Here is a 25,312-nt window from a genome sequence, read left to right as displayed (position 1 = left end):
GGAACTCGTCCTATGCCCACACCCTCACTTGGGACTCCGCGTCCTCGACCGCATCCACGTCCTCTGCCCCTACCCCTACCCCTCAGCATGCTGGATTAAGAATCGAGCAGAGACAGAGCGGTGTAAAAATGTTTGTGAATTATTGCCGCGCAGTTGGTGGCTGCCAGCGGTAATATAACGCAAAATGAAGCCAGAGATAAATTATAAGGAAGGCTGCACTTAGGCCTAGCTGTGAACTATGCAGTTTGGATATACGTGAAGTCCCACAGGCCACGCAGGCAAATGCACTGGGTCACCGGTAGCCGTAAAAAGGATTTCTTTTTTAAATCTCCTTTTTTTTCCATGCAATGCAGGCTGAGGCTATGCAGTGTGTATTGCACTTTCAATCTATGGGCGTTGGGCACACCGTGCACTTGTAAGACAGCACACGTATAACACAGAGCGTTGTAGAAAATTTGTGGTTTCTTGGCGTACACTTAGAGGCAGACAGAGCTGACGCAACGCAAAGTGCGGTCAGAAAAATATTTAAATGAAGGCTGCACGCAGGCTCTGCTGTGCAATACTGAGGTACTACAACTCCCAGCAACCACGGAGTTAAATGCACACGGTCACAGGTTGCCCTAAGAAGAACTGTTGGGGTTCTTGTAGACCGGATTCTACACTTCCACTGTCCCTGCCTGACCAATACTGCCCCAATACTCAAGTACAGACTGCAGCCTGAGAACGCTATAGCCTGCACGCCAGATATACATTAAAAAAAAAAAAAAAAGTGCAAAACTGCTCACAGCAGCCACAACAGTAATGCACTAGGTGAGCTGTGGCCCTAAGAAGGACCGTTGTGGTTCTTGAAGATGCTAACACTGTCCCTATAGCAGCAGCAGCATCAGCAGCACTTTCCCTGATCTCTCCCAATGTGTGTCTGTGGCGAGCCGCGGGCGGGGCAGATTTAAATACTCGGGGGTCACTTGATCTCGCCAGCCACTCACTGCAGGGGGGTGGTATAGGGCTGGAATGTCACAGGAGGAAGTTGTAATGCCTTCCCTGTGTTTCTATTGGCCAGAAAAGGGCGCAAATTTCTCAGGGAAGGAAATGTAATTGAGTAGAGTGCCGCGTGGTGCTCGTCTCGAGTAACGAGCGTCTCGAACACCCTAATACTTGAACGAGTATCAAGCTCGGACGAGTGCGCTCGCTCATCTCTAATCAAAACGTCGAAAAGAAAGTGAGGAACCCATTCCTGTACTTTATTTTAGCGTAAATATAAGAGTTAAAAAATTTTTTTTTTCCTTTTTACCCCTAACAAAAAAAGCCTTATGTGTCACACACACAAAAAAAAACAACACACAGCTGAAATGAAAAACAATAGGGTAGTAAAACCACCACATGGGAAAATCCTTAAAAAGGGTCTGGTCCTTTAGGGGTTAATGTGTAACATACACGCAACATTGGAGTTTAAATTGCCAATCTGTGTGTATTTTTGGCCATCTTCTTCCCACTGTAGACAAGCATGATCCTGTGAAAGATGGAGGGGGTGCATCAAGCAGGCACATTGAGTGTTACCGTAATAGTGCGCGGAATAGATGCTATGACACGGATACTAGGAGAAGCTTAGTTGGCACTAAACTACTATATGCATCATTCATTCTTTAAACAAATGTATGGTTTGATTTTTGCTGCCATTGAGTAGCACATAAACACAATAGCTCGTATTATTTATTAGTGGCCGTGACATTGGGAGTTGTCATAGGGGCCTTAATGACATCGGGGCTGTATTACCCATGGTGCCATTAGCAGTTGCTACAATACTGGACATTTCACATTGCTATGTTTACTCTATGGGAGGGTTTTATTATAAAGGCTTTCTCAACCACCTTGAGTTAATTTGCACTTCTTATTGATTCTAGTTAAAGAGTAACAATGTGTGTATTTGTATCAGGAACACAACACTGATTTTCAGCGCAGGCGAGGTGGAATGCATGCCTCACGTCTGCCTCCGTGTTTGGAAGTTGGGACATTTGCATGGTTTGGGATTTCAGCGAGCGGAGCACAAGCAGCACAGGTGTCATCACCAATGTGAGATGCAGCATGCTCGTATAAGGCGGTACACAAGAACTGGGTATTCTAACCCTCCTGATAAAACCAATACGGGCAATGTGTACGGTGTTCATGGCCCCCTCTGGATACATCATTATAGCAAACTAGGGGATATATGCTGGGAAGAGGTAGTACAACCCCTAACAGGGGATCTCTAACCATTGGTCTATACATATTCCTATTAGGGAATCCTTAAAGGGGTTTTGTCATTAGAAAAAAAAATGCTATACTTACCTATTCCTCCCCGTCAGTCTTCTTACAACATCATCTCCTCCTCGATCTTCTCCTGGCTCCTCCAGTCCCCCGGGTCACATCAACTCCAGCCGTCTGGATCTTCTTTTTCCTGTGATGTTATGTACATTCTCTGCATTCTCCTTCCTGCAGGTCAGTGTACCCGGTCACTAATGATGTAGCGTTCACTGCCTAGCAGGAAATGCTGAATCCTACACCAGGCTATTGCCGAGACTGCAATAGTATATGAACACCGGCGGCGAGACAGCCCGCATGAGCAGTCGTGGCAATAACCCGGTATAGGATTCGGCATTCCCTGCTAGGCAAAGAGTGCTACGCCACTAGTGACCAGGTACACTGACCCGCAGGAAGCAGAATGCCGGCAATGTATGTTACATAACTGAAAGAAGGGAATCCGTCCGGCTGGAGGTGAGGTGACCCGGGGGGACTACAGGAGACATGAGAAGATCAGCGGGTCGAAGATGTGGTAAAAAGACTGACGGGGGAGGAATTGGTAAGTCTTTTTTTTTTCTAATGACAGAACCTCTGTATTAGCTGTGAGTGCATCATTCAGCTTGAATAGCACTTTACAATTGTGATTATCTGTGTACGGTAATGTTATTTCTGAGGGGCATAAAAGGTTGCCATTTTGTACTATTTATACATTTCGAACCGTTTCAGATTATTGCCATTTATTGGTAAGCAGCGGCTCGTCAGCCATTTATAAGGTTTTAATAAACTTATGTAATTGAACATGTTGACTGGAATAAAAAAAAATCTATATAACAGCAATTCCAAAAGGTCATTACAAAATAAGTTGACTTCTTGAATCACCCTATATTCCATGTAATTATCTTACTAGCTCTCATGTGTCATAAGTAGAGATGAGCAAGTATACTCGCTAAGGGCAATTACTCGAGCGAGCATTGCCCTTAGCGAGTATCTGCCCGCTCGGAAGAAAAGATTCGGGTGCCGGCGGGGGCGGGGAGATCTCTCTCTTCCCCCGCACCCGAATCTTTTCTTCCGAGCGGGCAGGTACTCGCTAAGGGCAATGCTCGCTCGAGTAATTGCCCTTAGCGAGTATGCTCGCTCATCTCTAGTCATAAGTCATTTCTGGCTTTACAATTTCATAAAACAGTCTAAGTTCCCAATAAATGTGGGTTTCACAGTAATGTATGACTTACTCTTTGTGAATCTTGTGTCGGCTCTCTATTTGGAATTTGGTAATATTGCTCCAAGCTAGAGTCTTACTTTCTTCGGTTAGGTCTTCGAAAGAATCTTCACTGGGGGAAACTGCATGAAAGACAAAAAGTAACCTTTTATGTTTCTTTAGAACCGTGCCATCAACTTACATTCCATAATATTAGGGTAACCATGACAAGACAGCTCAGCACAGACCATGGGGCATGAAAGGTTTTGCACCAGTTTTTGGAGTTTAAAAAAAATTGCAAATTCTTGGGTGAACGTGTATTGCGTAGTTTTAACCTGTAAAATTTGTAGTTTTTTTCTGCGCAGGCCCAGGCACTTTTTTGAAAAGTAGGTGGGGCTTGTATTTAGGTTTGAGCAAATGGGAAGATGGAATAACTCCTCTACAGCGCCACCTAGTATAAGGCAGCATTTCTGCAAGTCAATGTCAGACCTTTTAAAACAGGCCTTGTAACAATGACTGGGAGGATAAGTCAAAACCAAAGTCTTCTCCAGAAGGAAAAGATAACCATGTACAGACCAATTCAGGGATTTTGCCTTGTAGTCTCCTCACGCCGTCTAGGTTCTCTCCCTAGAGAGAAACTATACCCATCATAAGGCACATCACAGGCCTCCCACTCAGCCAAGTTGGCAACCTACTGTACACTAATGGGATGGGGGGGGGGGGGGGGGGAACGACTATACCCTTCCTGACCCGAATGTTTGAGGGACACTTTGGATCAGGTTATTTGCTCATCAGAAGAGGTACGTTTTCAGTGAGCATTAAGGGGTTGCAGAATGTTGTAATGGAATAAGGGAGCGAGTTCAAGAAAAAGGAAGAGTCACATAAGAAAAGTCTGGGAAGAGTGTGAGAGAAGGGGATAAAAGTGGTGGAGAGGAGGCTGTGATTTGCAGAGAGGACGGTTATTGGCAGAATAAAAGGTCGGCCTGGGGTGGTATATAAAACCTAGACAACAAATATAGTAGGATGGAGGAGAATTTGACGCTGCTTTGTATTTGGTAAATATTAGAGATGAGCGAGCGTACTCGGAAAAGCACTACTCGCTCGAGTAATTTGCTTTATCCGAGTATTGCTGTGCTCGTCCCTGAAGATTCGGGTGCCGGCACGGAGCGGGGAGCTGCAGGGGAGAGCGGGGAGGAACAGAGGTAAGATCTTTCTCTCCCTCTCTCCCGCCCGCTCTCCCCTGCTCCCCGCTGCGACTCACCTGTCAGCCGCAGCGGCACCCGAATCTTCAGGGACGAGCACAGCGATACTCGGATAAAGCAAATTACTCGAGCGAGTAGTGCTTTTCCAAGTACGCTCGCTCATCTCTAGTAAAGATCTAATCAGGATTTATGGAATTTTTTTTTCAACTAAAAAAAAAGGTAGGAAATATTTTCCCTGTCCCTTATTTCAGAACATATTGCCACTTTGGATTAGACAGAAGCATGGAAAAAAAGGTCTCCCAAACACGGTGTGAAAGCAGTATTATTAAATACTGACTTACTACCTTTTTCAGAGCTGCATGGGTGTAAACACACAGTCATTACTCAGCTGCCAAGGCCTAAAAACCAACTACCAGTCGTCCCCCCCCCACCCCCGTGTCTGCATCATACCTGGCGATTCCACTGTAAACGGATTCTGGCTGGATGACCGAGTAAAACTTTTGGATTTTGTAAATATTCTCTTTGGATGGGGTTTTGTAAACAGCTGTTTGGGAGTTTGACCAAATTCCAAGATTTGAGTCAGCATGGCTATTTTGTGATCAGGATCTTCAATGCTGAAAAAGAAAAAAAAATCCTTACATTCATGTCCAAGTGGAAACATTTTTTTCAGATACAGAGATACTGTGGAATATAAGAAAGTAATATGCGTGCAGGAAGAATTACATATTGCAATATCAGACGTCATACATTCCACAGGAGAAAATGGCGGAACCAAATAAGGACATTTACCCTTGAATAAAAGCTTATGTAAAAGTTGTGCTAAAATGACATTTAGAAGAATACAGAGGCGGGCTATTTACCACACCAAGATGTTACTTACATTGTGCAGAAGACCCGCATTACAAGACCATAAAAGTGCATTCATAATGCATTACAGACAAATCTGAGACGACTACCTAAAAATTGCAACGAAAACTGAACTTTCTGAGGTCGGGGTGGTCCTCTCAGAAAAGAGTCCAATATTCAGAGGAAACCAAAATTGAATATCCATAACCCAAAAATCTGGTCTACATTGGAAGGCCATCATAGCTCCTCCACTTACTTACCCTCTTAGCTTCCACGACAGGTCTGCACACACACATCTTAACTATGACCAAGAATGGCGGCGCCTGTAGCTGAAGAGAACTTGATCTGGGATCAAAGAGCGGTAACCAAATGCAGGGGTCTGGTTTAAAGTATGAAATGATTTGGGGAGCTTGAAATAATTTCAGGGGTGTAGATATACTTCGGGGATGGAGGGTCTGAGCTTATTTTTGTCATAGTTTGGTATGTGGTTTATATTATTTTGGAGTCTGGTCTAGAGTCTGAATTTTAGATTCTGGACTAATTTGGGGGTCTGAAAGTTTGTGGAAACTGCAAAAGATTAAAAAAGCACAGCTACAGCAATATAACATCTGGAAAGTTCACTTGAATTACCTTTTTAAGTCAATTTCTCCTTCATATGTCACTGGATGGAACACTAAGAAAGAATATAGAAAAAAACTTTAATACAAAAAGCTATGAGATACTTCCTAGTATTGTCCTTGTCTACTAATCACCATCTTCACAACTTCAAAAAGCTTCACTTTATATCAAGTGCTCTCATCGGGCTTGCCTCTAACCTTCAAAGTAGAAGGGTAGAGTCTGCGCAGGTAAGTTCCCCTAGAGCAGGGGTGTCAAACTCATTTTCACCGAGGGCCACATCAGGCTTATGGTGACCTTCAAAGGGCCGATTGTAAGGCCGCCTGCAGACGGCCGGGTCGGATCCCGCTGTGAGAATTCTCACAGCGGGACCCGACCCGAGCCCCTGGAGGAACCAGTGTGGCACTCACCTGTTCCCGTGGCTCCGGCTCTGTGATGTGCCGGCTGCCCCGCACAATAATAGAGCATGCCGCGATTTGTTTTCTGTGCGAGATTTTGCGCAGACAAATCGCAGCCATCTGCATAGGATTGCGTTCTCTAACGCAATCCTATGGCAGCTTCCACGGGCGGAAATTCTGCGGGAAATCCCGCCGCAGAATTTCTACCTGTGTGCAGGGGGCCTAAGACGGTATAGTAAGGGCCCGTTCACACAAGCGTATTTGCGTACATAATATGCAGTGAATAGAAGCCATTGATGTCAGTGAGTTCATTCACATGATGTATATTTTCACACAGCATGACCGATTTTGTTACATACTACGCACCCCAATAGGCCATTGAAGTGAATGGGCCGCGCAAATACGTGGTGAATGCGCAGGAAACCTATGTATTCACTGCATATTTGCGCACCATTTCAATGTGCCCATCTGCGTTCCTTTTTACGAACGCAAATATACAGGCATAAGCGATTTTCGATTGCGCAAATACGCAGCGTATTTGTGCGACTGAAATACAATTACACCCGTGTGAACGAGCCCTAATAGTGACCCTGATAGTGGCCCCAGTAAAAATAACGACCCTACAGTGGCCCAATTAGTCATATTAGCCCCCATAGCAACGTTATAATTATAAGCCCCCCCAGTAATAAGCCCCCATCTCAGTCATAAGCAGCCCTCCCCCACACCAGTAATAGGCAGCCTGCCCCCACACCAGTAATAGGCAGCCTGCCCCCAGTAATAGGCAGCCTGCCCCCAGTAATAGGCAGCCCCACCCCCAGTAATAAGCAGCCCCCCCCCCAGTAATAAGCAGCCCCCTCCCCAGTAATAAGCAGCCCCCTCCCCAGTAATAAGCAGCCCCCCCCTATATACTTACCTACTCCTGCCTGTCAGCGTCGCTCCCTCTCTGCTTGCCCTGAGCCCAGCGCACACTGATGTCAGTGTGTGTCCCCGGAAAGCTTCCTCCCTGAGTCCTCTCCTGCGGAACTAATGAGCAGGGAACTCGGGGAGGAGGATCCTGGCTCGACACTGACGTCAGTGTGCGCCGGGATCAGTGGCAACAGCGTGATTACCACCGGGGAGCTGCAGCACCCCAGCTGGTAATTGCTGCAGTGGTGAGCGGCGTCGGCACGTCGCGGGCCACATAACACGAGGCAGCGAGCCGGATTCAGCCCACGGGCCTTGTGTTTGACACATGTGCCCTAGAGGATCTGTAACGTACCTAAAAAGGAGTCTAATACACCGCCAACAGCTGTTGATTAAGTGTGTAGGTTTTCTCAATGGGGAGATGGGAATAAGCCACTGCAAACACAGCTTATCTCCCATAAAAACAAAGGATTGGGCATGTTGATAGCCTGTCAACTTAGACCTACATCAGTTTCCAGTTTGTCTGCACCCTTCCGAAACATTTTATTATGCGTGTTAAATATATTTAACTTGGTTAATACCAATACCAAATGCTAAGCCAGACAACGGTCAAGGCAGAGCAATCAAACCTGTGTGTGTCCAGGTCTAGAAGCTTCCTGACAATGTTAAATGGATTTAGTCCGGCTGCTTTCTGCAGCAACACGAATATGTTTTTGTTTAGATGTAAAGTCTGTAGACTTGTGTAGTGTATGTGGTCCAACCCCTGGTGAAGAGGATGCCAGGCACCATAAGTACCCATCCATTCTCCACGGGCGCCTCACTTCCTGCGAGGGTTCAGTGCATTTATTGGTTTTCTGAGTGTTTGTATCGTGAATGTTGTGATCATAATAATTATTAATTATAATAAACAAATTCAGGCTACAATATCAAGCACAACAAAATTTACATCACACCTCTTGTACACAGATGATATAAAACGCTATGCTTCCACACAAGCACAACTATATCACCTGCTAAATATTACACACACATTTCCCAATGACATACACATTGAGTTTAGCCTAGACAAAGGTAAAACATGGCACAGAGAAAGGGATTCTAAAGGAGGAAGACTTTAAGCTTCCAAATGGAAACCTTATTGAATCCATAGAAAATGGCGAAATCTACAAGTAATTAGGATTCCAGCAGGCCAGACTTACAGAACATGCACAAATACAACGATTATCTAAAGCAGTGGTGCTCAACCTTTTTCAGCCCAGCGCCCCTTTTGTGTATTGGGATGTGGCCAGCGCCCCCAAGCCTCACTAGTTTAAACCCAGTCCAAGTTTACCTTGTTTACAAAGCTAAAAGTACAAATTAAAATATAGAATACTTTTTTTTGGAAAGTTTGATAGTGTTTAACAGATTAGCATTAATTGTGAAAACATCTTTCTAAAAATTACCAAAGAACTATTTTAGTCAGCTAACTTAGCAGCTAAAATGTAGGTGCAAAATATGTAAAAACAGGTTAATTGTGGATACAATAATAAATGGGTTTTATTGCAGAAGATAATTTTGGGGAAGCAAGCAATAATACCATCTTTAATTATCATTCGATAGAAACGTACAACATATAAAGAAAATGCAAGATGCAAGTTAATCCTTAATGGTCAGAAGACTAATTAAAATGAAACAATGAAATTTGACTAATAATAATTATAATAATGTTTGCCACAATCTGTGTCATTAATGGCTGCCTTGGACCTGATGAGCGGACGCCAATTTCGCGATATCTAGTTCTATTTTTGTTAACCAAAGTCTCAAGTCACCCCTTACACATATCTGAAGTTTGGTTCTCACTTTTGTCAGGAGCTGCTGCACCGCGCTGAAGCCCCTCTCCACTAAGTATGTAGATGGAAAAGCTAGCAGGAGCAACTTAACTTCCTGCCACAAGATAGGATAGGAATTAGTCACTTTCACCGAAAAACATTCATAGCCACATTGTTGGAAAAGCGCTTGGGCTTCGCTTTCATGGTTTAAGTCGATCAACTGCTCTTGTAATCTGGGATGAAATTCTCCTGCATCTGCTGAAAATGGATTGAGTACCCACGCTGGTATTTCAAGGGTACATAGATGATGAAACCTAGTTTGCATGTCTTCTTTGGCTTGTTTGAGGTGTGAGCAAAAAACGTCTAAATCTGCATCTTGAAGTTTGTCTCAGTCTTTGCCTGCAATTTCTTGAAGACTCGAAAACTCGCGTCGAGTCAGGTTATTAGTATAAGTGTCCAGTTTGGCAATGAAGGAAGAGATTATACCTTTAGCCTTAATGAAATTCATTTAGTCTCCTTCTAGCTTTGTGTTGACCTCATTGAATTTGTCAACTAGGTCTGTGAGATAGGCAATGTCAAGACATTGTAGTTTGATTGCATCCCAAAGGCTTGGGTCAATCGGCCGAAGAAACTCTACTATTGTATTAAAACGTTTGTAGAAGCGGATCGAGTTCTGCTACTGATGTCAAAGATTTATTAGACACCGTAGCAGACCACTACATATACGAAAAAAATGTATGCTAAATCCAATAATACCCTAAATAGCTTTAATGCTCAATGGAAACCTTGGCGACATTTTAGGTTATTAGTTTGGTCAGTTATGTGTTGATTTAAATGTGTTTAGCTAGGAATTTTTATGCAATCACAAACTAAAATTTACAAGTACAATTTGATATATGTATACAAGTTAACTTGAACATGCTCTCTGTATATTTCATACTTGGATGTAAATATCTTGTATGTATGATTAGGACTAAAACATGTGCACCTCTGTGTTCCCACTTACATGAATGCAGCACTCTGGTTTGTCTCGTACACTTGTATGTTTAAAAATTAAATAAAAATTTTTGAAGATAAAAAAAAAAAAGGTTCGTAGAAGTGTCGTAAGCACTTTCCTCGACAGACAGTTCACTTTGGTGTGTAGGAGTAGACGTTCGAATTCTTCGTCATGGTCTTGACAGAGCTTGCGGAAAAGACGTTCGTTCCAGGAGTGCGCTTTTTGATCTTGCTAACAGCAGGAATTACATAGCGCAGAGAATCATGCAATCTCTCACATAAACGTTTAGCAACAAGGTGCTGCCGATGGATCACACAGTGGACTGCCATTATGCCAGGTATAGCAGATTTTAAATGGGCTATAAATCTGTGATATCGACCAATCATGGATGCAGCTCCGTCGGTTGCACAAGCAAGTACATTTGTTAAAGGGATGTTTATTTCTTGGAAAAATTCTTCCACTCTTTTGTACATAGAGGAGCCTTTCATGTCAGTGGTTAAATATCTAGTAAACAACAGTTCCTCCACTACCTCTTCATTCCAATTAATGAAACAAATGTAAGCTAAGGGCAATGCTTCATTGTCTCTAACTGTTGACTCGTCAATTTACATTACAAATTCTGTGTTCTTTAACACGTTGAAAAGCATTTCCTAAATTTTTCTTTAAACAATGTCATTACTCAAAGGAATCGATTTCACTATGGCACACGCATCAGGCCCCAGCATAGTACTGAATCTCTAACTGTGGGTAACACAACTGTTTCCCGAATAGTATGTGATTTGCCACATTGTGCTATTAATAAAGAGACTTTATAGGAAGCAAGGAGGCCTTTGTCAGCACTGAGAGCAGATTTTCCAAATAGCTTGCCTACAGTGCTGCGGTTCTCAAACTTTGACTTTAAACCTTGGAAAAATAAAATAGGCTTACCCACTTTGTCTGAATGCAATTTTGCAAGGTGATCGCACAGTCTCGAAGGCTTCATAGCTTCATTCGAAAATGCCTTTTCACAAACGAGACACAAGGGAAGCTGTCCGTTTGTAGGAGAAGGGATGAATCCGTATTTCAAGTATTTATTTGAATATTGACGGCATTTCTTTTTCTCAGCCACTTTTATAAAGTACGCTTCAAGAATGAACTGCTTATGTCGCTGATCATATAATGATGTTTGACTTTTATAACTATAACTCCGCTACAGATCAAATCACACTGGATAACCTAAAGAACAACCTAAGCCGCTATTTTCTATAATGCTGCTGTTTGGCTGGAGCTTTCAATTATGTGGGTCTCTGGGAGTTGTAGATTATATCAATGTTCTGAAAAGACACTTGGCGTCCACTAAGACTACAACTCTAGAGACCCACACAAGGGAAAGTTTGAAGCAGTTCCAGCCAATCAGCAGCATTAAGGAATACAGCGGGTTAGGTTGTGCTGTAGGTTATCTAGTGTTATGAAGTGTGATTGATCTGTAGTGGAGTCATGGAGTTATAAAAGTCATACATTATATGATAGAGGCGCGCAGGCTGCACACAACTCCCAGTACATCTAAGTGATTCATATGAAAATAACTGTCGCGGTTTTCATCGGTTTCGAATTTCACCGATTGTTTTCGGACGGATAATTAACGAAAACCGAGGTATCACTGCTAAAATTTTTAGAAAAATGGAGTCACTACACGAGAAAAAAAAAAGAAAAAAAAATGAACAAAGCAAAAAACACAGAACGCTCCCCCCTACCGCCCCCTTTATGTTCCAACGCCCCACTGCCACCCCTCTTCGTTCCACCACCTTCCTGGGAAGTAAAAACGCCCCTCCAGGGAGCAAGAACGCCCACGTTGAGAACCACTGATCTAAAGCATGCAACAGATTAAACTATAAGAACAGACCTAAATGACAAACACACAATTAAAGCTATAACTACATATGCCGTCCCAGTGCTCACTTATTCCTTATTATTCACTTGACGTACAGAACTAGAACTCCAAGGAAAACTGCGAACATTAACAAAGCATAAACAGCACAATCCAACGTCTTCAGTAGAGAGGATGATTCTCCCTCGTAGAGAGGACGAGGCTTGCCGACATAAACTTTACACTACAAACACATACAGACCCTGCGAGAGCGCTACAGAAAACGAGACATCACAGCTACATAAAGCAGTAACTCCAACAGACAAAACACCACAACACTAAACTTACATCCCTGTAAGCTAGACATTGCACAACACACTGACACCAGTCAGCAATCATGGGCCAAGAAGGAGCGCCTTGGTTTAGATGACAAAACTGCCTCAAACTGTGGAGTAACTTCATTGGAGAAATAGAGGGGTTCATGATTGCCAAACACGATCAAGTCCAACACAATAAACCTACAGAAAACACATCCTACAAGACATCACACTTACTGATGGCACGAGCAGAATACCACAGGGCAGCAGAAACCATACAACACATCACCCTCAGGCCTTATGTCCATCGGCGGATGCGATTTAGCATGCAGATTCCTGCAGCGGATGACCAGCGGAAACTATTTTTAAATGCTTGCGGGAGATCGCAGATGTAATGGTTTTTCCGCGTGGATGTACGCAGATGCACTGCGGATCATCCTCGTGGAAAAAACTCTGCAACCACACCTCCCAGCCTTTTCTCCACCTCCCCAATTGATTTTAGCCTTCAAATCCGCAGTGCATCCACAATTATATTTGCGGATGCACTGTGGATCGTCCGCACCCATTGACTTCTATTCAGTCCGTCCGCATGGAATCTGCACTGAAATGGAGAATGCTGCGATTTGTTTTCCGCACCAAAACGGTCCACAAATCAAATCCACATGCGTAAATTCAGTTGCAGATGCCAATGCTTTCCTATGGGCACTTTGAATTGCGGATCTTCTACGCGGGTGACCCAGTGCGGATTTCGCAAATCAAATGCATCTGTGGACATGAGGCCTCAGATGTAGGCTCTTGGCACAGACAGATTATTTACACAGACCTAGTAAAAAAAATATGCGCTTAGGGTGCTTTCACACTTGCGCTGAGGAATCTCCATGCCCAAACGGTTCAGTCTTTGGACAGACAGTACCCAACAGCGCGGGCCCGGCTTCCCAGTTTTAGGCATGCAGCGTTTTTCCTTCCAGAATTTTCAGCCGGACCTGCGACAGTACCTCCAGACGAAGGTAAAATGTGAAACCACAGATTTGACACCACCATAAGTAGCTTGTACACCAGCGCCAACTATCTGTCACTCATATTCCATACTACAAATACACTCCACAGACAGCCCAAGAAAACAACCCACACAAATTGTACAACTGAGCCATATGCCCAATGTCCACAAGCGGATGTGATTTGCGGGGCACCCGCACAGAAGATCCACAATTCAAGCTGCCCATATGGAAGCATGGGCACCGCACCTCAGTTAGCACATGCAGATTTGTTTTTCGGATTACGCTTGCGGAAAAAAAAAAAAAAAAAAAAAAAAAAATCGCAGCATGCTCTGTTTTAGGGCAGATTCTGTGCGGATGGCTTCCATTGAAGCTGTCCGATCCGCGGTCCATCCGCAATGTCCACAGAAAAGCTGAAGTTGAGAAAAAAAAAAAACTGTACTGCGCATGCACGCCGGCCAGCCAGCGCTTTCTGTACACATCCGCAGTACAGAAAAAAAAAAAAAAAAAAAGACCCGGACAGGTACGCAGGGTCCTCAGTCGTAGGCACAGGTGGATTCTGTTGCAGAATCCTGCATGCGGAATCCGCCCGCAGACATGAAGCCATAATGACAATGGCGTTAGTGGGGCTCAAGTTGTAAAAATATAGCGATCACAGGCCATGGCAGGCCTGGACACCAGTGTCTGGCATCGGATTGCCATAGCAACCCATTGTCCCTCTGTGATTACATAGCGGCAGGTTGACGTTGCAGATGGGGCGCAGTCCCTCTAACTACATTGAGAGCACCGATCTCTGCTGTTGCACTTCTAAGCCCATGTCATCCACAGGATGCAAGTTAACGTCTTGCCAAGTTAAATACCACCCTGTCAAAACGTAATCTTACGCTTTGAGGCATTAAGGGGTTAAAGAGCATGTGCATCGCAGAATATATATATATAAAATCTCACTATGCTGCTGGCTGATTTGCTTCTTTTGCGTTTGTGGATCAACACGTTAAGAGCTCAGATGGCATTTCCCGTGATCTCATACTTTCCCCTTACACTGAGGTCTTGCCTCTCCTCTCCTAAGGAATATATAAGGTGATCTATGTGAATAGCAGTTAAGTAGGAAGTAATACATGACGGCAAAGACGTATTTGTCAGCAACCATGAAACACCAGCTGTATTATCCTGGTGCACATAATTTACTTATCACATAAAGATACATGTTTCTGGCACCATTTCAATCATTTTAATCACAAGTCAAATAAAAAAGTATTATGATCTAGAAGTTGGGAATACCAGTTTTTTTTCAGTCCTTTGATGTACTTAACAGGCTTACCATTATTTGCAGCAACAGCCTCACTTCCTCTCTGCTTATAGCCAAATATCAAGTCAATCCATTCATGTAGATGATCCGACACGTACTGACTTTCTAAAGCTTCTCTGTTTTTTCGCAGGAAGTCATCTACATCTGATTAAGAGATATATGTTAGCATACACTCTACTGCACACAAGGCAATCTATCAAATAACTAGCAGTCATGAACTGCACTTTTATTTGACAATATACTATTCCCTTACCTGATGCCCAAGGAGGAACATCTACATCGTCAACTAATTTCCCCCCTTGTCTCTTCCCAAGGTCCAGATTCAAACTGTTTAGCAAGAATGAACTGTCGCTTCCGTAAAACTCTGGAATTAACTAAAACAAGAATGAAATCAAAAGGGGTTGTGCCAAGTTTTACTCTAATCCCCTATCCACAGGATGGAGGTAGTCAAGTAAGGTGCTCTGCAGTTCATGGCAGTCCCATAGAGATAAATGAGCAGCATCCTGCATGATTGACTGCTGATTAGAGATGAGCGAGCGTACTCGCTAAGGCAAACTACTCGAGCAAGTAGTGCCTTATGCGAGTACCTGCCCGCTCGTCTCAAAAGATTCGGGTGCCGGCGGGGGAGAGCAGCGAGTTGTGGGAGTGAGCAGGGGGGATGAGAAAGAGACCTCCCCCCCCCCCCCGTTCCTCCCCGCCAGCACCCGAATCTTTTGAGATGAGCAAGCAGGTACTCACATAAGGCACTACTCATTCCAGTAGTTTGCCTTAGCGAGTACGCTCGCTCATCTCTACTGCTGATCCATTCATACCAGGAAGAGGGTCAAGAGGACCCCCGTTCTGCGATGTAACCCCTTTGGCAGAAAAAGAACCCTGAGAAAGAAGTATTGAATATACGTAAACTTGGTTTACCTCTTTAAAGTCTGTTACACCTTCTAAGCAATTCTTCCACGTTTCTGCAATACTAGAGAATTCAAAAGTTTACTTTTTTTAAGGCTGGGCCAAGGAGTGTTTTGGAGGTGACATTTTATATTACAGGTGTTGGCCTTTGTTTCTTAAAAGGTGTTGTCCAAGAGTATATAAACTGAAAGTAGCTACAGAAAGTCTTAACATACCATTTGTCTAATTCACTGTTGTTCCAGCACCAACACCCTCAACTTTATTTACTTATTGCCCTGTGCAAAACCTTAAAACATTGCTATAAAAAGGTGAGTACTGATCCCCGCACAGTGTATTACTAACCTGTTGAACATTCTATCAGCTTGGTCAAACTTTCCATTTTGGATGCATAGCATGTGCTCCGGGGCTGTAAAAGAAAAAAGTCCCATTTATTTTCAAGAATATAAAACTATAGATTAGAGATGAGCGAGCATACTTGCTAAGGGCAATTGCTCGAGTGAGCGAGCATTGCCCTTAGTGAGTAACTGCCTGCTCAAGAGACAAGATTCGGGTGCCGGCGCGGGGGAGCGGTGAGTAGCGGCTGTTAGCAGGGGGGAGCGGGGGGAGAGATCTCACCTCCGTTCCTCCCTGCTCTCCCCTGCCGCCGGCACCCAAACCTTGTCTCTCGAGCTGGCAGGTACTCGCTAAGGACAATACTCGCTCGAGCAATTGCCCTTAGCGAGTATGCTCGCTCATCTCTACTATAGATCAATAAATTGATGTTTAATGTAATAAAAAGTCAGCATTTCATAAATGTAAAATAGCTAATTCTTACATCATAACACATTATGCAACAAAGGTTTTTTTTTTTTCCTTTTTCATTATTTAAGAATGGTCATCAGTGGCTGGGACCTCAATGATCATCTGCACTTTGTGAGGGCATTCAGAAGCACATTTCTATGCTGCACCATCATAGGAGAACTGAAGCATTCCACAATTCTTATTAGGATTCCATGTTGATCTGTTAGACAGTCGGCTCATGGTTTCTAAGGCCTCATGTCCACAGGGAAAAGAAGAATTAAAATCCGCAGCGGATCACCCGCACGCAGATCCGCACCCCATAGGATTGCATTGACCACCCACGGGTAGATAAATACCCGCGGATGGTATTTAAAAGTGAATTAAAAAATTTCTGGAGCAGTAAAAAAAAAATGGACACGCTCCATTTAGGTGCGGATCACGGGTGCGGGAGCTCATAGAGCACATAGCTCAATTGATCTCCCACATGAAAAATAAAAAGACAATTACAGTGCCTCCGCAGCCCAAATCCACATTACAAATCCACAGCGGATCTGATTTTCCCCGTGGACATGAGGCCTGAGGCCTCATGTCCACTAGCAAAATTGAATTGCGGATTCTGCGGGTAAAATTTTGCCCATAGGAAATCATTGGCCATCTGCAGGTCAATTAAATTGAATTTTGCACCTGCGGATGGCATTTTAATCGATTTGCGTTTTTCACGCGCAGAAAAAAAAACGCAGCATGCTCCATTTTAGTGCGAATTCCGCGTGGATCAGCCACATTGCTATCAATAGGTGCAGATATACGCATGAAAAAAAAACATTTAAAGCAAATCCGCGCGGATTGTATTTTTCTGGTGGACATAAGGCCTAATACTTTGCTGCAGCAGCACTCAACTCTGGCTAGTAGATGCTGGTAAAAAAAAAGGTTACTTTCCTCTACTGACACAGAATTCTCTGAGAGAGCATATGAAAAAGTAAAAAAAACTAAGAATAGCCCCTTGAACCACAGATGTCAAACACAATGCCCACAGACCACATCCAGCCTGCCACCTCATTTTCTGTGGCCCACCAGCCATGGTTAACAAAAGGGGTTATTCTGGTAGCACCCACCAGGATGCACTGTGTTGGAGCAGAAGGCGCAGGTCCTGTGTGTAGTGGCCGGCACTTGTAATTGCACACGCAGGACTTATTGAAAGCAATGGGAGCTGCGTTCGCAATTAAGGGTGTTGACCATTACACAGGGATCAGAGCAGCAGCTTCTGCTCTGGCCCTGGTGTATCCTGGCGTGCACTGCCTCTACTCACCCCAACTGCACCTCCAGTCTGGCGGTGCAGTACAGCGTCTGAGAGCCAACCTCTGCATCGAGGTGAGACAGACTGCATTACCACTGAACCTGCAGGAGGGGTTATTGGAATGCCTGTATGAATGCTGATCAGCTAGAGATCAATGATGATATATATATATATATACTAGCTGATATACCCGGCTTCGCCCGAGTTAATTTGGTACTGGTGTTTATCTGGTGTTCACACGGAAAATCTTATGAAGTCGTGGTTACTTTAGAGATACTGAGGGAAAAAAAAACTATGTTCACTATTTTGCATGGTTCTTTGCGTTACCCAGGAAACACCACGTGGAGGCAACCATGCAAGGTTTCCTTTATATAAAATGACATCGGGAAGTGAGAGAATTAGATTCCGTACGTAAAATTTAGACGCCAATTTTTTGGCGCTTAGAACTGAATAATCGAGTTGGGACCCATTAACTTTTCCTATTTTGGACATAATCTATGCTTGTGCCAAATTTAATGTTTCTACAACATCGGGAAGTTGGAGAATTAGTGGCGAGTCAGTCAGTGAATCAGTCAGTCAGTGAGTGAGTCAGTGAGGGCTTTCATATATATATGTGTGTGTGTGTGTGGTTGTCAATATTGGCTTCTGGGGCCTGGGACAACTATGGGGGTCACTGTTACTACTAATCATACACAAGCCTAGGGAAACAAGGACAATATAAATTCACTACCTTTAGGCCTCATGTCCACGGGGAAAATCAGGCCCACGTGGATTTCTTCTGCAGATGCACTATATAATGGTCTTTTTTTTTCATGCGGGAGATCAATTGAGATATGAGCTCTATGAGAGCCCGCACGTGGATCCGCACTAAAATGGAGCACGTTACGTTTTTTTCCATGCGCGTGAAATCCACAAATCACTTAAAATACTGGGTGGTCAATGATCTCCTATGGCCAATTTTACATACAGATCATGCGTGCTGCGGGTTTGATAATAGAATTTCCCCGTGGACATGAGGCCTGCCTTAGTGTTTCCTTGTCTATCGTATTGAATATGTGGCAAGCCTTTATTAGGCAGACGGGAAGACCCAGAAGATGGAGTATGAACCAGATCACAATCAATGAACCCCCGCAACAAAAAAGCATAACCAGGTACTATAACAGGAGACAAAAGCGTCCCAGGAAACACTAAAAGTAGTGAATGTATCTCATTATGTTTTAACTCACAGAATCAATTGTTGCAGAAAGGTTTGAGGTTTTTTACCTGCTGGGAAGTTTGATTACTTCACAGCGGTGAAGGACGTGGAACTCTTCGCCCGCAAACAATTTATTACTAAACATTTCAACAGAGGCCGTGATAAATTGGGTTTGACTTTCCCTGAGGATTGTCAGGCTTTGCATGATATGGAGTCCCTCTTGCAGGATCAGAGGGATGATGGCGGAAGCCATATACCTGCGTTTTTGAACCGTCACTCACAAGGTTTCCCCCTTTACCTCTTTCTCCAGCTGTATAAATCTTCACTAGACTTTTCTGTGAGGATTTGGGTAAAAAAAAAAAAAAACACTTTCTGGCAGGGACAACCTTGATAAATGCTATACGTCAACTGAGGGAGATGAAGGATGTGGTTATAAAACCTACAGATACGGGGGAAGCCGTGTTGTTGCCAGCGCATCTATACAAGTCAGAAGCATTCCATCAGTGGAATATGTCGCACTACTATAGGAGATTCCCCAGTGATCCAGTAAACTCCACTAAACATTAGTTGGACCAGTTGCTGATGAGGGAAGTTGAGAGAGGTTTCATAAGGGATAAAATAAGGGTTATCGGTAGACTTTCTGGTCACCCAAGGTTTTAATCTGTTCCTGAAGATCCATAAGAGTTCCACCAATCCTGTGTCGATCTATCATCTCTGGGATTGGTGGACTGTGTGAACAAGTGTGGGTTCATAGATTTTTATTTGCAATGTGTGAAAATCAATCTGTGTGGGCTCTATTGATGTCCTTAGAAGGCTAAATAGGGTTCACTGTGACGTCCCAATATATTTCTATAGACCACGGGACACAAGCAGCCAAATGTTTTCTTGACATATCCAATTTAGATGTCCATTTTGTTATTGAATTGTTGATATTTTCCTTAATGCATAATTTTTTCACGTTCAAGGGCCACTTTTTTGTGCAGCTCCAGGGAACAGCTTAGGGGCGCCTTTCCTGGGCCTGTGGGAGAGGGCGGTGGTCCAGAATACATTTAGATATGACTCCGTTATCTCATGGTCTAGGTTTGTAGACATCTTATTTATTTGACAGGGTTCTACATCGCATTTGGAAGAGTTTAACTAAAAACTGTAATAATCAAAATACTAAAAACTTACTTGGAAGTAGAGTCAAATGAGGCTTGATTTTTTTAGATCTCTTGAATGAAAAAGATGTGAATGGTTTGAGAATGACTGCTGTGTATAGAAAACCAACTTCCACTAACTCCCTGCTGCATGCCATGTCTTACCACCACCCTCAGGTCAAAAAAGCCAATTCAACTGGCCAGTTCTTGCGAGATCATCGTATGTGCTCTAGTGATTTAAAGTTTGAATATCAAGCACAAGATATCTCCAAATTGCTTTTTTGAAAGGGGTTATGTTCGTAAAACCATCTCTAGGGGCTATAACAGGGTGGGAGCAAATTGTAGGGACTCCTTACTGGTAAGTTTGAATAGACGCTGTGATGGTGTTAACAACCAGAACCTATAACAAGTTTTAATTATAACTGGGAAGCCTTTTGTGATGTGGTATCCAAACAGGCTGTTCTACTAATGGATAGATGTTTATCGGTCTGTCATCTTATCTATGTATCACCTGGTGTAGGCCTCGAAATTTACGAGATCTACTGACAAAGTTATTATGTTTCCCTTGTCGAGAAATTTTTGTTTGGCGGTAGGTGTCCTCCATGGGGCTCATAAAGCTGCGGAAATTGCACGGCTTGCAAGTACATGACACATACACTTTGTAAAATCGTTAGGCTTATTCCCTGGAGCGTATATCGGCCAGCAATTTCAGCTTAAAGGGGTTTTCAAACAACATAAAATTGCTCCACAACCGCTCTGTCTTTACTGCTGACCAGGACATGTGACTGTTGCAGCCAATCGCTGGCTATAGGTAGTCACCGCTGAGGCCAGTGATTGGCTGCAGCAGTCACATGTCCTGGTTAGCAGCAACGAGGAAAGACAAAGTGGTTATGAAGCAATTAAAAGTGGTGGAAAAACCTCTATAAGACTGCCTTCCATCTGGGTCTGAACGAGGGCCCTTTTAGAAGAGCAGATTAATCTTTTGAATGAGCGAAAGTCATCGGTGGCTCGTTCAAAGAAGAAATTGTTCAGAATAATTCATTCAGTCTTTCACATTCGCTGTATAAGTGAATGAGAGGGACTGGATGAGCGCTGCTTAAACCCAACGAGAAGTGAACGACCGAATTGTGATTATCTCTGCATAAAATGAACAAGCAAGAAGTGCAGGATTATCGTTTGTTGGTCGGTCATTGGTTCGCTTTTAGACTGAATGATTATTGTTCACTTTCGCTCGTCTGAATGATTTTTTTGAACGATAATCATTCTGTCTAAAAGCAAGCTAAGGCTATAAGCTTCAAATCCCTTTTGTCACCAAAAGTAGCGCAAATTCGATGCTTTTTTTATTTTGGGTCTTTGTTGCTTTTTATTAACCTGTTATGTTAGGATTTTTATACTTAAATATTTTCGGATGGAACTGGAACCCATTTGCATTCATTGTTGTTGTGGTAAAGGTGGATGAACAGCACGTATTGGACCATTGAAAAAGGGAAAGCAGAGGAGAAGAAACATAGAAAGAAAAAAAGAAGCTAATTGATATATAGTTGTATCATTTTTGTAGGTTATTTTTCCTGCATTATTAGTACAGTTTTCACTTTCGGCAGTTTCTGGATTGTGTGCACACAATATTTTTTTTCTTGTTTATTTCTGTTTATTTAGGAATGGGGTTGTCTGATGCTTGGATGTCTAAAAGGCACATATGCCGCATTTTTCCCCCCATTTTTGTACATGTGCACCAAAGACGCATGTCAAGGACAAGCAAGAAAAACACATGAGGTGTCTTGAGCCGAGACAGGCTGCCTGCAGACGGCCGGGTCAGATCCTGCTGCGAGAATTCTCGCAGCAAGATGCGGACCCATGCCCCTGCAGAGGCCTGCGCCTTACCCGTTCCCAGCATCTTCCGTCTCTGCTAAGCGCCGGCTGCTGGCGCATGCGCAGAGTGGAGCCGGCCCCATCACTACTGACACTTCTGTACGGGCTTCTGCGAGACTCGCACAGAAATAGAACATGCCGCGATTTGTTTTCCGCGTGTGTTTTCACGCGGACAAATCGCAGCTGTGTGCATAGGATTGCGTTTTGCAATGCAATACTATGAAGGTGGGCACGGGTGGAAATTCTGCAGGAAATCCTGTTGCAGAATTTCCGCCCATGTGCAGGGGGCCATACTGAAGGATAAGATGTATGGAATGCACTACAGTGAGAATGCAAATCTATAGAACTTCGTTACTGCACCTAGGAAAAAAGGGATTTAACATCCTAACATTGCTGAGCTGCCAGCCTTGGGAAAGCTACCTAGCAGATAAGGGGAGTGTAATGTACAACTGAATGCTTGTAGAAAATTGTTAGAGATTAATACATTGGAATATCTGATGTACTCTCTAATGCGTAGGCCTTTAGTTACTGATGGTAGGAAACTTGTCATCCTTTCAAGAACAGGGGTTGCGGTAGTTGACTGATGAGGACTGCTTAGCGTGGTGGTTGCGTGATGCAGTAAGACAGCTTGGTCACTGACCAGATTGCTGGATCCACTGGAAGGGTTTTCAGAATGCTCCTTGGTGTTGTGCAAACAAGGTCATTAAAGTCTTGTCCAGAGAGCATCTTCCTTCAGGATAATAGAACCAGAAACTGTTTAAACTGTGCTGCTGCGCAGCTACGGCCACCGAGCGTTGAGGACCTGACAAAGATTACATGCCATCCATAGATGGGATAAAAGGTTTCCGATGCCTGCTAGCAGTGATTGTCTGCAACATCAGACAGATATTTCGAACCAGGCAAATGCAGAAGGGAGTTGTGTTATGACATATGGTACAGAGATTAACCCTAAAGTAATTACTCTATAATGGAGGAGGTAAATGAGGTATCATGGTGGCAACGGAGGGTATGGTAGCATGAACTGGTGATACAGCACAATATTGGTTTAGTAGAAGGAAGGAAGAAATGGAGTGCTTGACCTTCCAACCCTGCTTAAAACATGTCCCATACAGAGTAGAGCAGCAATCCCATTCTTCTGCCTATGAGTGAGGATAGGACATTGCCTATACTATTAAATATACTACTTAAGCATGTGTGATGGCGAGTGTAGGAAATCCACACTACTACTACTGTTGAAAGGAGTGAGGCAGAGACTAAAAGCAAGACACCGATTCCTCTTGGGAAAGAGGGTAAAAAGGCGATTTTTTTTTGCTGCAAGAAATGCAGAGTACAAGTGTAATGAACTTACTCCTGGAGTTGGCAATAATATGGTCACCTCATAGCTGTCTCTGCCAATCGGCCAATAATGCACCCACCTGTAATCCATGGACTCTCCTCCAAGAGAATGGTTAAAGGGGTTGTCTCGAGGCAACAGTGATTTTTTTTTTTTTTGCCCAGTCCCCCTTCTTAAGCATACATTACTATGCACCAGTGTAAATGGCTTTTAAAGCAGGTTTCTACTCACAGTTCTTGTGTTTCATCAACTTATAAAACGTTTCCCAAAGATGGCCGCCGGTCCTTTTCCCAAGGATGCACTGCTGTTTTCTCCCATGGTGCACCGCGGGTCTTCTCCCATGGTGCACCGTGGGCTCTGTGCGCTCCATTGCCGATTCCAGCCTCCTGATTGGCTGGAATCGGCACACGTGATGGGGGCAGAGCTACGCGATGACGCGTAGAAGGGGGCGGAGCCAAAACACCGCTCGTGCCCGGACGAACCAGAAGACGACGACCCTTCTGCGCAAGCGCGTCTAAAAAAGCAAGCAGACAGTAAAATTAGACGGAGCCATGGAGACGGGGACGCCAGCAACGGAACAGGTAAGTGAATAACTTCTGTATGGCTCATATTTAATGCACGATGTATATTACAAAGTGCATTAATATGGCCATACAGAAGTGTATAACCCCACTTGCTGCCGCGAGACAACCCTTTTAAGGAGGAGAGCATAATATGAGGGGGTATCGAGACAGATACCACTCGTTAGAACTGTGTAGACATGAGGGGTGCAAATTCTCCTAATATAATTACTCTTCCTATTAAATGAGGTAAATGAGGCACATGGTGCTTGTCATCATTGAGTAATCATGTGGGATACAGAGTCAAGAGAGATACCCTGTCTCACCATACTACACTTACCCCCCTATGAGAGGGGGCAATGAGACAGATGCCATCATATAGTAGTTAAGCTATACATAGTTCAGAGAGATACAGGGACTTACTGTAGTACCATTACTTCTACATGAAAAATGGTAATGAGACAGGTGAGGGATGTCATCATAGAAGTACTGTACTACAATTACTCCTATGAAGGGATGTAATGAGACAGATGATTGATATCATCATAGAGTAGTCATGAGATTTACAGATGCATGAGAGGTACAGAGTCTTCCTGTACTACACTTCTCCTATAAAAGGGGGCAAGATCATTATGGGCTAGTCAGAAGAAATATGGAGTCTCACCCCACTACTATTACTGCTCCTTTGGAAAGGGGTAATGAGGCAGATGACTTGTGACATAACTGCATGGCAATGAGAGAGACAAGAACATGCTGTATACCATTATGCATCCTATGGAAGGGGTAATTGTGGTTGGCTGACACTTGCCAGACCTGTATAGTTGCAGCAGGCACTGTTCAACAATTACTCTTCTGGGGAAAAGGGTAAAATGCACTTGTGATAGCTCTGCTCTTGCTCCATCTAAGAGGCATGGAGGATGGGTGGAAATTTCCTTTGTGTGTACCTGATTCGACATCTACAAAGTAGACAAAGCCAAGATGGAGACTGCTACTGCCCTCGGGAAAACATGCTACGCATTAATATGGCCACCCTGTGTAGTACGATATCGTGAAAAGGGAGAACACTGCACAATCCTGAGTCGTGGGTACTGAGTGAAGGGACTTACCCTATTGATTGCCGGGCAACACGATATGCCGAGATCCATGCTGCCCCTAGTCCACGACACTTTATATATTACTTCTATAGGTGATATGAGGATAGTAACGGCTACCCAAGTATGATCCAGTACGCTTTTGAGGGAGTCAGGGGCTTAGGATAAGTAGGACTCTAGGAAGTCACGCTGACTAGGTACAAAAAGGTAACCTGTTAGACCCGTTCTCAGAGCGCTACCTGTGTATGTGCATGAGGTAAGCAGCGGAGGTGCAAGAATGGCATCCCTCAGGCAGATGGTACCTGGTTTATAAGCAATGCAACAGAATCATGCTGAAGAGTTGCTCTTAGTTCCTCTGGGACTCTATTGGAGGAGATTAGCCGCAAGTAAAAGTCCGAGGCTGGAAATGAGGCGGGGCCAGAGGTTGTAAACGGCCTATAGCA

At 43.8% G+C, this 25,312-nt stretch overlaps 1 protein-coding gene across 2 annotated transcripts in view; it reads right to left on the bottom strand.

The window, feature by feature from the left end:
- The window catches only part of NSMAF (neutral sphingomyelinase activation associated factor), a 96,235-nt gene that overhangs the window by 23,531 nt on the left and 47,392 nt on the right, over window positions 1-25,312 (bottom strand). For both annotated transcript variants that reach the window (XM_066578297.1, XM_066578298.1), the window contains 7 exons: window positions 15,951-16,014; window positions 15,621-15,672; window positions 14,962-15,082; window positions 14,721-14,852; window positions 6,151-6,193; window positions 5,125-5,288; window positions 3,507-3,615 (listed from right to left, as the gene is read on the bottom strand). In XM_066578297.1, the coding sequence (XP_066434394.1) occupies window positions 3,507-3,615; window positions 5,125-5,288; window positions 6,151-6,193; window positions 14,721-14,852; window positions 14,962-15,082; window positions 15,621-15,672; window positions 15,951-16,014 (685 nt within the window). The remainder of the gene's footprint in view (window positions 1-3,506; window positions 3,616-5,124; window positions 5,289-6,150; window positions 6,194-14,720; window positions 14,853-14,961; window positions 15,083-15,620; window positions 15,673-15,950; window positions 16,015-25,312) is intronic.

The sequence above is a fragment of the Eleutherodactylus coqui genome, chromosome 9 (genome assembly GCF_035609145.1).
Source record: "Eleutherodactylus coqui strain aEleCoq1 chromosome 9, aEleCoq1.hap1, whole genome shotgun sequence".
Classification (NCBI taxonomy): domain Eukaryota; kingdom Metazoa; phylum Chordata; class Amphibia; order Anura; family Eleutherodactylidae; genus Eleutherodactylus; species Eleutherodactylus coqui.
The sequence above is the reverse complement of the archived record's forward strand: the minus strand, read 5'-3'. Positions and strand labels throughout refer to the sequence as shown.